A 16,059-nucleotide genomic window follows, 5' to 3' on the forward strand; every position below is an offset into this window, starting at 1 on the left:
AAAGGTTTCAAAATGTTTTCCTTGACCAATTTCAGGAAAATACTCAGAAAAAAATGATTTTAATTAAAAATTAAAAAGTTTCATTTCAAAGAGGTTCTACAAAGGCTATTAGAAGTTTTTAATTATGTATAGTACATAGAAGTTCACGTTGTAATATTATAAATTCGAATTGATATGTATATATATATTATAAATTGGTGGCGCGATTCTTAACAATTTTTATACGAAAACCTAAAAAACGTAGTTTATAGTTTGAATCAGTTTTGTTGCCGCCCATATGTGTATTGTCGTGCACGACGCATACAATATAACACGTTTAGTTATATTATATTTTTTTTAATTATTGTTTGACGGAGGGCAAAGCACAGTTGTTGAGTTTTTATTTGATACTGTCTCGTTTCCCACGATATTCGGCAAAGCTATACCTATTATATGCGCCACGGCATCGTCGTCTCTAATTGTCGGAAGTCGAAAACAAAAAATAGACAATGAACCAAAACGAAATAAATATATTTTTAATTGAAGTCAAAAAAAATTACGTTTAAATCGCGTAGGTTAATATATTTTTCCCGCATGTTAGTGACAGTTGATTAACGCGTGTAGTATGTATGCATGTCGTCACGCGTATACCAGTTGTACCGTCTTGACGAAAGTTTTTCGCGCGTGTAGAATACTAATAAACGTGTAATATTTGTTTCCTTTCTCTGTACAGCTTCCAAGAAATCATTGACCAATGAGCCGATTTACGTGCAAAACACACGAGCCAATAGACCAAGGGTCAAGACTAACGGACACTTTTCGCCCTACGTTCAAGTAATTGCCATTCACTCAACTACGCTATTTCAATAATATTATTAAATGTGTGCACTTACAGTTACTTATTAATGTTTGTTGTTTTCGTTTGTTTTAGTCGAGACAAGGTTCACAGGAACTCAGTCATTCGCCTAGTAGGCTTCCTAGACCCAACAGGAACTTGGACGAAGTCATGACTCAGAGTAAGTGTTCTCGAAAAAAAAAAAAAATTATGAAAATAGTTTTGACATCCTTGATTTATTTTTTCTTCATTTTTATTGTCATTAGGCTGTCCAACGCCTCCACAGAGCAGGAGGAAATTTTTTCTCAGTCCGAAAACCATACGAAATCAATGGTCCATGCGCAGTGGATCTAGGTCTCCTTCCGACAACGCACTCTCCGGTAAGTTGTTTTTTTTTTTTTAATCGATCATTATTATAATATATCATAAGCAATGTATACACTTAATATAACACGGTTTGTATTAAATGCATTATGGAATTTAGTAATGTCAGCATCGACATCAACAGTAACTTCGGATCAACGGCGATGGTCTTCGGTGGTGTTGGGCAAGATTAGATCTCTGTGGTCGTTGAGAGGTTTGTTAGGTCTAAAAATGAAACGTTTTTGTTTGTCGTTGGCCGTGTGTGCACTTAAGCTTATTAGAAAACACTTTATTAACATTATTTCACCGTAGTAGTTGAATCGTTGAATGTGCTCTGCAATTGAGAGTTAACCTAAATGTTTTGCTCTACAGCAAGGTCAAATCAATAAATTTGATTTTTTTAATACTGTATAATATTAACTTTATTGCATATGCATATACTCTGGTCGTCACGTGGGTTTTACTGGCAAAATTACGACTACTTATCTTTGATAAAGCAAACTACGTGAAAAAAATCTTCGAAATTTGGTTTTGATGATTTATTATATTCAAGATTCATTCGGTCCTCGGAGACGTTTTGTTCTATTCAATAGTCGGTCAAGTTTTGTTTCGTAGATTTTTAGTGAATATTTTGTTGGCGTTAGATCAGATGAGTAAAATCAATAAATTATACCAATAACATAATATTATAATGTTGGTAAAATTATCGCGTCTTGAGAAGTAAGTACAACACTGCAATAGGCCAGGGTTGTAATCCACGTGTGTGTGAATAATTAGCCATACATTTGAAGAGCACCTATTTTTGTCTTGTGTTCACATTTGTTTGTTTTTATATATGTAATTGCATGAACACGGATATTAGCTTTGTGCACCTATTTGTTTTAACTCAATTTGTTTTTATACAAATAAATTAATTGTCCCGCGTTTTGTATACTTTAGACGACGAAGGCGGAAATGTGAAACCACGTGGATCATTGAACCAGAGGAGTTGCAATTCGGACACTCTGTACACTAGACTGGGACTGCTGTTGTCGAGGGACAGCAATTCTAGATCGTTTACGGAAGACGTGTCTTTGTCGAGCATCAACTCTAAACCGGTGTCGAGTAATGGGAGTCCCGTGTCCACGCTCACGGGATCCTCGGAGACTGAACACAAAGCAATCAAAGAACAATCGTCCGACAGCATTGGATCTCTCATGTCCATGTCCGGACAGAGCAACGGTTCGTGTAGCCCTCTGACCCGAAGACATTCTGTCACTAGTGAGTGGAATTTTAATATGTCGTGATATAATAAATAACGCTTATTGTTTAAAATGTAAATACTAAATATACTAATATTAATTTTTGAAGAGTTCCGGTTGTAATGCAATATTAATGCAAAATAATATCTAAAAAAAAAAGTAGGCAAGTGGGTACCGCTCCATTAGGTATCGATTGGAACTCGTTATTGATGAGTAAATTACTATTGTGGATTTTATTAAATTTTAATTCAATTATTTATCTATACGATAAAAAACCATCCTGAGCAAAAACTGTTTAAATTTGGGTAACTATGGTTACAAAACAATTATTTTAATAATAATATTGGATTTGCGAAAAATTTCTCATTTTTCCTTAATTTTTTGCTTGTTTTCACCGACTATAAAAAAATACTGTGCATTTTTAATTTCGACCCCAGTACAAACTAGATTAAATTTTCTATCTAATACCAACCATAAAGTGAAAATCGAAGTATTTTATTGATTACTTTTCGTGTACACAAAATAATATATTATTGTAAAATCAATACATCCATTGCTACGCTCAAAATCTAAAAAAAAAAATGTATTCATTTATTTAAACAAAATAAATCTGGCTTAAGTATTTTTCATATTATTTATAGGAAAAAAATTAAAACGAAACGCATTTGCAGTATGATATGTATATCTATTGTTTTTCAAAACAAAGCGATTGCTCTTAAATCTGAACCAATTTTTTTACTTATATATTATTACCAATTACGTAAACATAATGCATCGGATGACGTTTTCTCGTATTGGTACTCCGTATTGTATTCAACGTCCGACGCTATTTTGAATTAAACTAAAACTATATATACGTACACTCATCTCGCTTCGCTTTTTAACAGCGATTTTATATTGTTCGTGTGCGTTATTGTTTGTGTTTGTCCTGTAGCGTTGCAAGCGGGTTCTGTAGACGATTTGCGTTCGTTTAGAACGAGGCGGCAGCCGACCAGGAGGTCCGCTAGGTCCGGTACAATTAAGGGGCCCATCGATCCCAAAGGTATGGTATAATATGGTGGTTTTTTTATTCGCTTATAAATTAACAATTGAATTTTTCGCGTATGAAATAACTGTTGACGAAATCAACTTATCATTTGTCACTCGTGTTTTTCCTCGCCAGTGCGATTTGCCCAGTACAGAACGTCCCCCGCAGCAACAACAACAACAGCAACAGCAACAACAACTGCTCGTGTTGAAACCGTTGTTCTTCGAGGTACCCCAACAAGAATCGGACCCGTTGTTCCTTGGCCGCGAGTGGCTAGTACAAGACATTAGCAAAGCGATGTTGCACGACCAGTCGTCCGGCGTCGTGGTCACCGGGTTGCCGGGCACGGGCAAGACGGCGTTCGTCCTGCAGCTCGTTGAACACAGCTGTTTCGGTCGTCTGAAATCGAATGGTAAGTGCGATTTTATCGATTGTTGTGGTTACGCGTCATTTTTTTAAACTTATTCAATCTCGTTTCTTCCAGTATCCGACATTAACGCGTCGCAGACCTCTATCGTATCCGAAGAACTCAAGTCTCTAGCCTCGCGCGTGGTCGCCTACCACTTTTGTCAAGCCGACAACAACAACACGTGCCTCATACCCGAATTTGTACACTCGCTTGCGGCCCAGCTATGCCAAGCGCCACAGCTAAACATGTACCGACAACACGTGCTGACGGAACTCAATCTTCAGGTGAGACAAAAAAAAAACCAAAATCGAAACTTAACCTAACCCGTCTTCATAAAATAAAAAGTTGTATTATGTTTCTAAAGTTTTAAAACGACAAACGTTTATGATATATCTAATAGAGTATCTATAAAAATGCTTTGTCTGTTATCATGTATATGGTTTTACACGTTAATAAAAAACTAACAGCATTTTACGCCAATATACAATTTTTTGTTTAAATCAATTTTAATTATATCACCTACTCGTATTTTGTTACGGTGCCTGTGTAGTGATAATTAATCTTACATTTTAGAAAAGAAAATTATTTAAAATTAATTAATTGACAAAAAAAAAAAAAAAAAAAATTACAAGGAATTAAATATTACAAGCTGTTTATTTTGATATGACTTTTCCGGTGTATCAATTGTGTCTCATTTTAAGACATTATGATGACCTAAACAATACAATTAATGTTACCTATATTTATTTATTTATTTTGTATACTATTTAGATAGTATATTATAATAAGTATTAACCCTATGTTTGAATTTAACAAGGAATTTAGAAAAATATATATTTCTACGTTTTTATTTGCTGCAGGATTCACTGTCGATGCGCGAGTGTATCGTGGACCCCGACGCCGCGTTCACGAGAGGCGTCCTGGAACCATTGAACGCACTCAGTCGACTGGCCAATACAATCGGCACTGGTGGTCTAGTTATCGTCATCGATGGCTTGTGTGAAGCCGAATACCACCGACCTGATCACGGAGATACAATCGCTTCATTTTTAGTGAAGCATATGCCAAAGTTTCCAGCTTGGCTCAAAGTTGTTGCCACATTAAGGACTAACTTGGAAGACGCTTTACCGTCGTTACCATTGACAAAAATTTGGTAAGTCACTTCCTAACGTAATGTTTGTAATAATAATATGTATATGTATGTATTTTTATTGTATATTATATACTATAATTTTTAAACCAATAAAGAGTCATTTTATATTATTAATAATTTTTATACATACTTTTGCGTACTTTTGATTATTTTTCGATTTTAAAGACATATAATATTCAAAGTTTTACAAGTGTTTTAATAAACATTTTCAGTATTTTAAAATTAATCTAATGAGTAGGTATTACAAGCGTTTCGGATTATATGCAAATGGTTCGCAGCAAGGCTGTAGTTGAAAAAAAAGGTTGGGGTCTAACATTTTTTGTTTTATATAAATACTGAAAATGTATAGTTAATAAACTATATTTATCACTAAAAAAATGTTTCTACTTTTTAAAAATTTCGAGGGAGGGTTTGGCCTCTTGGACCTTCTCCCCAGTTACGGCCTGCCTTGCTTCGTAGCTTAAATCGTATTGTATATTTTTTAATTATTTTTTTTAATGTATATTTCTTCAACGCATTTAAATCCGATATCTACGAGTAAATTAATATTATACGTGTAGATAAACTTAAAACTGATACTATTCCGTGATTGATTGTATTCTATATTATAGTGTGGACGTAAATTCGACGAACAAAGAAAATGTGATAAAAGACATGATGGACTACATCGGTTTCCGAGTTACCAACAGCGCAAGTATTCAAAATAATTTGATAGCCGGCACAACGGGACAGTTGAAATTCTGCCAACATTTGCAAACCGCCAGCAACGGGTCGTTTCTTTTCGCCAAACTCACTTTGGACTTGATCGAGAGGGGCCACCTGGTAGCCAAGTCCCAAAGTTTCAAGGTGTTGCCTGTCACGTTGGCTCAGATATATCAGCTCCATTTCAACCTGAGATTTCCGACGACTAGCTCGTTTGAAAAAGTCGCTGACATTTTGAGTGTATGTCTCGCTGCGCTGTACCCGTTGACGATTTTGGAAATTTACTATTCCGTTAACTCGCTAAACGTCGACGAATTTATTTCGTGGGAAGCCTTTTTGCAGAGGTTCAAGGTACATCAAAAATAAACTTTTAGAGGGGAACAACAATCTTCAAATATTTTATTTTATTTTTACAGTTGATCTCGGGACTGCTCATAAAACGACTGGACAATACTTATATGTTCTTTCACCCGTCGTTCAGGGAATGGCTGATGAGACGCGAGGACAGCGAGTCGAAAAAATTCGTGTGTGATTTAAGGTCAGTAGTCGACCCGTTTAGTCATATCTATAGCGTATAATTTTAAAGCTATACGTATAAATTAAAAAAAAATGTATTCAATTGATATTTTTTTTTAGTTATACGTATTTTTTCAATATACATTTATTATTAAAGTAATAATTTATTACAAAACTATATATTTTTAGAAAATATTTTTTTTTAATAATAGTAGGTATAATACTATACATAGGTATATACATTATTATTTACAATTTATAATAAAAGTACAAATTAAGAAATTTATTTTCTGAAAATACATGTTTTTGTAATAAACTATGCAATTTTATAATGTGTAATACTAAAATAAAATAATAATTTATAAATAATAAATAACTTATTACTTTAATAATAAATGTATTATGTATGTACCATAATATGGTGCCTAAAACAAAAAAATACGTACAACTAAAAAAAAATCAAATTTTATTCATTTTAAAAGTGTTTTTATTTATTTCCCGTACATTGATGTATAAATCCGTTTCACACAACTAATCATTATCAATATTTACTTTAATTTTAATTCTATTTTTATTTTCGTTTGAAAAATGTAGAAATGGGCATTTGGGAATCGCCTTACGGTTTTCGAGACTCCAGGCGCCGCTGGATAGCGAAAAGACCCTGGAACTGGGTCATCACATCCTGAAAGCTCACTTGTACAAGAACGTGTCACTGCAACCTTTGGATGGCGCGTCGTCCAGGGACCTACAGGCCAATTGGTTGGCGTCTGTGTCGAGCAGTGTATCGTCCGCCCTGTGTTCGATGCGCAATACGTACGCTCCTAATGTCAAGGTGTCACGGCTTCTGTTGCTTGCCGGCGCGTCACCCGACGTCCGGACAGACATGCTGGGACGGGCGCCCGCCATTTGCGTTTATGCTCACGAGGGCGTCTATGACATGGTGGCGGTGCTGTTGGAGTTTGGCGCTTCAGTGAACGTGTCCAACAGTCAAGGCAGAACTCCGCTGTGGATGGCCGCGAGTAGGGGCCACATCGATGTGGTTAAGCTGCTGATCGAAGCAGGAGCGTCGCCCGGACTCACGGATTCGGCTGGCAGGTGAGTCGTTAAAATATATTTATCTGAAATCAAAATAATCGATGACGTGCAAAATCAAAACTAAAACAGAAATCGGTATAGAAGTCGGAAAGCATAATAATTTAATATTTATATATAATATCGATTTATTATTTAAGGCCTTATTACAAAAATGAAATTGTGATTGAGAGCTTATAATATTTTACATCGATTAAATCACTTTTTTGTTTTTTATTTAAAACAAAATGTAGGTAAGACACGTATGCCTAGATAATTATACTCTAAATTTCAATTAAAAAAAAAAAAAAAATATTAAAATAATTATTATTTTTAAATAAATTTAAAAATGCTTTCGAATAATAATAATAATAATAAAAACAACTACAATAAACAAATATTGAAATATTACGTGATTTGTCAATATCTAGTCTGATAAAAATATTATAATACGCTTAAATCAGAAATGTATTATTTGCTTAGAATCACAGATTATTTTATATTATGTGCAAGAAAACGGATTTTCTGTAATATCGAAATAATCGAATTTATTTCCTTCTGCAAACGGAAGTTAAAAAAAGTACCACAGTTATTTATCAAACTCTCATCTCTGTCAATTCATTTTTCGAACATAGACAAATAAAAGCAATTAAAAACCGATAAAAAAAAAAAAAAAACAGTGTTTTCATAGTTCTGACTCTACCCGGCCCCGAGCCGTTTGAATGAAACTGAAGTGTTTCGCTTTCATCACTGACCGAGGCTTTTCCTTATTCTCATTGCAGGTGTCCGTTGGTGGAAGCCGCCAAAAACGGCCGTTTCAACGTGGTGGCGTTCCTTTCGGGCTGCGAATGGGCCGTGACCGACCCTAGAACGGAGGTCGATCACGCGGACGCCTCGCAGCAGGCCCTGGTCCAGGCGGCAGGATGTGGAGTGGACGACGTCGTCGAATACCTACTGGACGTGGCCGAAGTGACGGTGGACGGACACGACAGCCTGTCCGGAGAGACGGCTCTGACGTTAGCGTCGTCCAACGGTCACAAATCCACCGTAGTGCTGTTGATCGATCGAGGCGCTCAGACGTCGTCCTCCAACGTGAAGGTAATTATCGCGGTCTACCGCCACCGTTTACTTACAACCGTTTTTATATACACATTTTTGTGTTGGCAGTGTATGAATGCCCTTGCGCTGGCTGCTCGTGACGGCCAATGGGCAGTGGTCGAGACCTTATTGCACAGTGGCACGCACGTCGACATCGTTGACTCCGAACAGAGGACGCCGCTAATGATGGCCGCGTCCGAAGACCATTCCGGTATCGTTGAACTTCTTCTCGACAGTGGTAAGCACTCGTCTAATGACCATTTTCACGGACATTTCACCGGATTAACTCAATAGATTTGTAAACGACGGGGGCGGGGGACGCGGGAAAAGTCTACATTTCCACGTGTAATGCAATCAGTATCTTGATACTATCTTCAAAATATTTTTGATCGCACAAATGACAACATCTCTTTTTTTACGTTGAATAATTTAAAATGAATATTTTCAAAATTTCCGCACGCGTTAAAATGAACGTGTTTGAGAGTAGTATTTCGTTTTTAGACCAAAAGTTTTTGAATATTATGATTTGAAAGATTAGCATAATGAATTCTTAATACATTAAGGTATCAGCAGTATACAAATAAAATCTAACATAGTAAACGAACGAAATCGAGTAAACAATAATTCTATGTTCGGACTATGCATTATAAAAATTATGCTGACAAAATAAACAAAAAGTTTTGTACATTTATTTAAAGCTTGTGTAATGTTTAATGTTTACTTCTAAATGTCTACATAACGTGAATGTACCATTCATTCAAATGTTATGGTTTAAAATATGACTAATTATTTTTGTTTTGGGTGGTTTCATAGTTTTAAATTATAATAGAAGTATTTTTCTCTAAATTGATTACATTTAGTGTTTTATATTATATATACTTATAAATCTAGTTAATTTAATTATAATGTTTACTTTTACTTTGTCATATAAATAGTAAACACAGATTATAACTGTAAATGTTGTATCAGTTGTAGTGTATTATAAATTAAATTAAGTTCATTTGTATGCAGGTGCTGATTTGGGTGCCGAAGATCGCCAAGGACAGACTTCGTTGAGTTGGGCTTGTCTCAAAGGAAGAGTAGCGATTGCCCAATATCTTCTAGATCGTGGAGCGCCCATCGACCATGCAGATAAATCAGGAAAAACTGCTCTTGATTTGGCAACTTTAAACGGAAATCCGGCTTTAGTACAGGTACGAAAAATAATTAAAGTAATAATCAGATATGCAAGTAACATAAAAAATACTAAATTATGTTTTTTTTTTTTTTTACTAGCTCTTATTAGAGAGAGGAGCGTTGATTGAACATGTCGACCTTTATGGAATGCGTCCTTTAGATAGAGCAATCAGCTGTAGAAATGTACCAGTTGTGCAAAACTTTTTAAGAAGAGGTGCAAAGCTTGGCCCCACAACGTGGAACATGGCATCAGGAAAACCAGATATAATGTAAGCATATTTTTTTATATTTTCTCATGAGCTAACTTGCAAATGCATTAATTGACCGCACAAATTATTTTATAGGTTGGTTTTGCTCAACAAGCTCTTGGAAGATGGAAATACATTGTACAGAAAAGGAAGATTAAAGGAGGCCGCTTACAGATATACGTACGCTTTGAACAAATTCCCACCAGAACACGAACTGGACTCTACTTTCAAACAACTTCAGATTAATTTCTATTTGAACACTTCGCGTTGTAAAAGAAAGTTGAATGTAAGTATATCGCTTTTGTAACACTTACATTATCAAAACCTTAAGACAAAATTGTTATTGTAGGAAGTTCATGAGTCTGTCGAGTTTGCAGAAAAAGTACTGAAGCTGAAACCAACATCATTCGAAGCATATTATGCCAGGGCAAAAGCTCTGAAAGACTTGAGGTATGTGATTACAAATGAATAATAAAGTTAAAAATTAAAAATTATTATGATTTTTTTTTTTAGGAGATATGATGATGCTTTAACAGACATCCAAGAAGCTGTGAGACTGGTACCGTCTGGAAATTCTGACATAAGACATGTTCTATTCAGACTCAAGGATGACATACAAAGCAAATCGGCTTTGGACCATACTGCGCTCAATCAAGAGATTGCCGGACCTTCCTACCTCTGAATCAACGAGACAATGTTCCTAACGACAACGTAGATAATTTTTTCCTAATGATTTGTTTTTTTTTTTCGACAACTGTGGTTTTCCATAATTATTTTTAAAAGCGTTATTTCGAAACGATTAAAATATACGTACTTAATGATAGGTTAACTAGTTAATCAAAAAAATTAAATTAAATTAAATTATATTAAATAAAAATATTCAACAAAACAATGATAGTGTGTACAACAATAATTTGACGTATATGACAACAGTTATTATTATTATATTGTTTTTAAATCTAAAAATGATTTTGTGCATTTCACAATCGTTTTTTTATTTTTATTAATACACAATTTATTGACATTGTTCCTGTTTTTTTTGTTAATTTACTAATTTATGTAATGTGATGTTTATTTCAATGTGAAATATCGTGATTATAGAAAGACGGAAGAGTTTTGACTAATCAATGAAATTTACGTGCAATCATGTTACTAATTTTAATTATTTAGCTTGTTTTTTTTTTTTTTTTTGGTTCTATAGAGATACTTTTATTTATATTTTATACCATTATAAAAGTACCTATTTAGTTTAGCTAGATGTTATGTTTTGTCACAGTTTTTTTTCTTAATAGAATTTGATTTGTTTTAAATTAATTTAATAATTTATATATATTTATATATTTTTTAATATGATAATAAATGAAAATAATAAAATTGTTAGTTAAAACTTAAAAGCTATAAATATTTTGTTTTTCAATATTTTAACATTTGTTATTATTTGTTTATGTACTTATAATAAAATGCTAAATAATTGGTATTTTACATGTAATTAATAATTATTATGATCTCTAAATTGTATAACACATGCTTAAGTATAATATTCTACTATATTTAAAATGTATAGGTAAAACATCAATTAATTTGGATCTTAAGTGGGTGTCTATAACTTCTAACACATACAAAAGCCTATAGTTAAACCGATTAAAGTTATTTTTTCTTTATAGACAAAAGTGTGTGAATAATGTTAGGTAACAACAATTACTGTTGTATATTATAATAATACACTTCATTATTCAAACATTTGAAAAATTGTAACCATTGAATATGAAATTAATTAACACTTTAAATTGTTTTATTTATTTAAATACTCACAGTTTTGTTTAGTTGTGTAGGGATTATCACTTATTTAGTTATTTTCAAAACACTATTGCTTGTTCATATTGAAAAAACAGTATGACGAGTATTAAGTTTGAAAAAACGATTTTGTTCTAATGAGTGTACACATTAGACAGCTGATATAACATAATATGTGCTGACGTCATTTTACTACTATTTGAATAACAGTTTATATGTAATGTTTTTAAAATTTGAAATAACTTTTTTTGCGCGAGTTGTTTTAACGAATTCTTTGGTGGTGTTAAAATAGGTTTTGTGTAATCGTCATATGAATCTATAATTAATTTTATGTCATGCTATACGACCGAGTGCTAAAAATATTTTCCTGCAAAGTATTTCGATACCTACCCAACAAAAGAATAGACAGCTAAAAATGTCAATAACATTAAAAGAATTTCAATTACATATTAAATATTCGTTTGGTTTTTTTTTTTTTTATGTTATTTTGCTTCTCCCCTCGCCGTTTAAAAGTATTTTTTCCATTTCAAGGGAATTGTTTCTTTTTACATATAAATGCATAATGAAATGTAATTTTCCAGTCGACCAAAAAAAAAGTAGTAAATCAGAAGTATCCAATTATAATAGACTCTTGTCGACGTAATACATTCGAGTGTTGTTTACACATTCTTAATTCAATACATAAAAAAAAGCATTAGTTTACGGCACTGATGACAATAATAATAATAATATTATATAATAAAATATATTTTTACTTCGACCTTTTTAACGATTTTTTTCCAGTTTTTGTTTGACATACGTTCGCGTATGGTCGAAGAATTTGATGATTTATCGGTATTTAATTATTTTACGCCGCTAGAAACGTTATCGGACGTATTCCATAGTTATTAAATTCATATTGTATGTTGCATCTCTAATCATTTACAATATTGTGTTGTGATGTATGTCACTGTGCAAAGGGTTTTTATTTTATTTTTTGAGGAGAATATGGTGCTTTCGGTGCAATGTGTCTCTGAAGATATATATTTTTCCGCAACGCTGCAAGTGAGTAATTAAACGCTACAAATTAAATCCAAATTTTAGTTTCGACAAAAAAAACGTGGGTTTATCGTGCTACGTTAATTTCGCTAGTGCGAAATAAAAACGTTCGGAAATTTTTTCGTTCTCCAACACTGCAACAATGTTTTTCCATCCCTCGCCTATTCACATTTCGTTCGTTTACCGGGCCAATATAATTAATGTGTTTCGATTTTTTTTTTTTTTTTGTTGCGATGGCCTGTTTTTTACGAACTCCGATCGATCGGTCTACGTTTTGTATATTTAGTCATTCGTTATAAGCGTTTCTAAAATAAAAAAATAAAAAAAAAATACGCATACTCACATACAGTGCAGTAATAACCAATACGAGGAAATTTGAAAAGTTAATTAAAAAAAAAAAAAATTAAAAAAACCAGAATTCTAAATAAACTGTAAGCAATATGTTCATGTAATAATAATATTATGTTTCTAAATCATTGTATGTGTTAACTCAGTTAACTAATTAATCAAAAAAGTCAACTTGGTGTATGTTGATATATCTAAAATCTACATTACCTTTTGAGATTCCTGTGTTTCCAATACCTTTTTATTGAAATTCATATAGGTAAATAAATTCAAACATGGGTTAATACCTATGAATTATCGGAAAAATCGTTGTAATGGCATAATAATATTAACGTCAGGGAAATGAAAGTATTTTTTTTCTCCTATAAATTGGCTGTAAACTCTTGTGATGTTTATTACAGTAGTTTAAAAATATACTAACATTATAAAAATATAATATTTGTATAGGTATATGCAATATGTGCCTATAATATAATCTATGTAAATAAAAATGAAAATCTGTCCATTGGGAATTGCATCATTTGTTTTTTTTGAGTTTCAAACAATAACACACGCGATGATCGGACAATAATATGTAGAGTGCCTTATTTTTTATGAATATTTAAACACAGCCTCATGATTTATCAAGCATGCTTATTCTCATTTTTTCATTTATCACGACCATTAAATCTATTAAAATTCAGAAATATTATATTTCTAAGCTCTTTAAGAATTTATAAACTACTTAAGGAGTGTCCTGCGACGATACAACTATTTTCTGATTTTTAAAAGAGAAACCCTTTTTGGTTTTTTTTTACTTAAAATTATTTAGAGAATAATTTTTTTAAAAAACGTGGATACATATAATTCAAAATTTGAACAATTATAGTTTCTCGGTAAGTTATTAAAATGATCCAAATTTATTTCACATATATACTTCCGAATGACAAAAGAAAAATTTGATTGTCTACTAATTTATTACCATTTAAGAAATAATTAATTTTTTTATAAAGTATACACTTTCAGGGCCGGATTTAGTGGGGTGCGTTATTGTTTTACTTTGTTAATATCCAATAAATTGTTCAGAGGACCTCAGTGTATTGTTTGTTTTCTCTCTCTGGCCCATGCGCAACATAGACAAAACGCATTTATGTAGATGCAAAATAATTTTTTTTGTTTTTGAGTATACCTAATCTTAGAGTAAAATCACTCATTACAAAAACGATAGAAAATAATATTTTTGAGGGTATGACATATTGAAAATAGCGATAGGAGTTGTGGGACACAAACTGTTCTATGCGAATAATAATGGACGATACAATAGCGATTAACAGTTCACACAACTAAAACATTCTCGCCATCACAGCAACCTATATAGTTTCGACGTTACAGGCGTTTGTCAAACATTTATAGGTAACAGTAATGGTGATTATGTTTTTAAACTGTGTATTAATAATCGAAATTGTATCACCCACGTCAAGGCGGACAGGCGCAATCGTGCTACACTCTTGTCTTCCGTGACCCCTATTGTTTTAATTTGATAGAAATTTTATTGTAATTTGTAATGCAAATACAAATAATGTTCATTGTAACTATATAATAAAAATTATACTTCGATAAAAAAAATTTACATAATATAATAAAAAGGTACTGTTTTTATATTTTTAGTCTTAGTGTTAACGGCTGCTTTGAAAATTGCGTACATTTCCCTGCCCCACCACATTCAAAATATTACAATTTCTTATGCGAATCTTTTTCGGGGGTCGCAACTTTATACAACTTTCCCAATATTCCCAGATAATTATTTTATCTTTAAATTTTACAATTTATAAATTTACTTTAGTTTTAAAATAACATTATTTAATGGATTATTCTGATTATTGAATTATCCTGAATGCAAGATTTCCCATGTCACTTGTATGTGAGATAGCCGATAGAGACAACACTTGGCACTTGCGGATTTTGATATAGATTTTAAAATGTAGTCGACAAATTCATATATTTATATCCCACTCCCCCATCAATACTTGCTAGTGCCCGCCCTGTACACTTTTTATATAATATCTTGAACTTTAATTTTATCAACCGTAATATTAGGTATAACATGAAATGGTTTGAACATAAAAGTAAAAAAAATAATCCTTAGCCTTGTTTATAAGAAACAATTATCTTATAAATCGATAGATCTCAATATTTAGATACACAGTTCAAATAATATATAAAATTAGTTATTAGGTTTAAATTTGACAAAAGTACGAATCGATCTAAATCTTATATTATTAAGCTGTATTACCTTTCAATTTAATATATTCTAGGTGTCATTAAAAATCATTTGTTTTCAATCGTATATGTTTTATATGTGCGATTGTGTGAAGTATATTTTGATTAGAACAAAAAAATTATTAAAAAAAAAATATTATTACTTAGTTACAAATAAATAAATGTAACAGTTTCTCTATAGGTAATGAATATTTAAAAATATATAAAAATGGTACTACATCAACATAAATAAGTTTTAAATGCATAGGTCTCCTAAAAGCTATTATATAAGTTTATAAATGACCCAAGTTCATTATTTAAAAAAAAAATTATGGTAGATTTTGTAATTGTATTATACTATTATATGTTTTCTATGTATAAGTACTCGTATAGTCGTATGTGTAATGTTTAATTAAAACGTCCTGTTATAAAGTAAGTTTTTTGTAGTTATATAAACAATGCCAAAATTTGCTTAATTGATGAATCTGTATGCACTATGCTATACTAACAAGGATTTTAAAATGCACAATTACACTTGCACAAAGTATATATTATCTTATAAATTAAATTTATAAAAAAAATTGAATATTTCCTTTATTTACAACATATATTGCCACTGTAAGCAGTGAATTATTATTAACCAATCATGCATCTTAATATTGATTTAAATTAAATAATTAATTTGTTATATTTTAACTGTTTCACATATCAATACATTTTCAAAAAAAAAACATATTAATAACTTTGAAGTGTTTATATTAATTAAACTATTCATTTAAAATAATAAAGTCATCACACCAAGAATATTAACATTGCCTAGTTCTAC

The 16,059-nt window shown here is 31.9% G+C and overlaps 1 protein-coding gene across 1 annotated transcript in view; it reads left to right on the forward strand.

Annotated features, from left to right (window-relative positions):
* The window catches only part of LOC132919647 (protein TANC2), a 184,670-nt gene extending 173,458 nt beyond the window's left edge, over positions 1-11,212 (forward strand). Inside the window, 20 exon segments of the mRNA XM_060981405.1 lie at positions 713-813; positions 911-995; positions 1,081-1,194; positions 1,299-1,391; positions 2,117-2,437; positions 3,353-3,460; positions 3,581-3,608; positions 3,610-3,857; positions 3,930-4,138; positions 4,715-5,007; positions 5,619-6,060; positions 6,126-6,247; positions 6,820-7,320; positions 8,079-8,394; positions 8,464-8,632; positions 9,406-9,587; positions 9,670-9,839; positions 9,915-10,104; positions 10,168-10,268; positions 10,332-11,212. Of these exon segments, the coding sequence (XP_060837388.1) occupies positions 713-813; positions 911-995; positions 1,081-1,194; positions 1,299-1,391; positions 2,117-2,437; positions 3,353-3,460; positions 3,581-3,608; positions 3,610-3,857; positions 3,930-4,138; positions 4,715-5,007; positions 5,619-6,060; positions 6,126-6,247; positions 6,820-7,320; positions 8,079-8,394; positions 8,464-8,632; positions 9,406-9,587; positions 9,670-9,839; positions 9,915-10,104; positions 10,168-10,268; positions 10,332-10,500 (3,962 nt within the window). The 3' untranslated portion in view covers positions 10,501-11,212.
* Positions 11,213-16,059: the final 4,847 nt, after the last annotated feature.

Source organism: Rhopalosiphum padi, chromosome 1 (assembly GCF_020882245.1).
Source record: "Rhopalosiphum padi isolate XX-2018 chromosome 1, ASM2088224v1, whole genome shotgun sequence".
In the NCBI taxonomy this organism is placed as follows: Eukaryota; Metazoa; Arthropoda; class Insecta; order Hemiptera; family Aphididae; genus Rhopalosiphum; species Rhopalosiphum padi.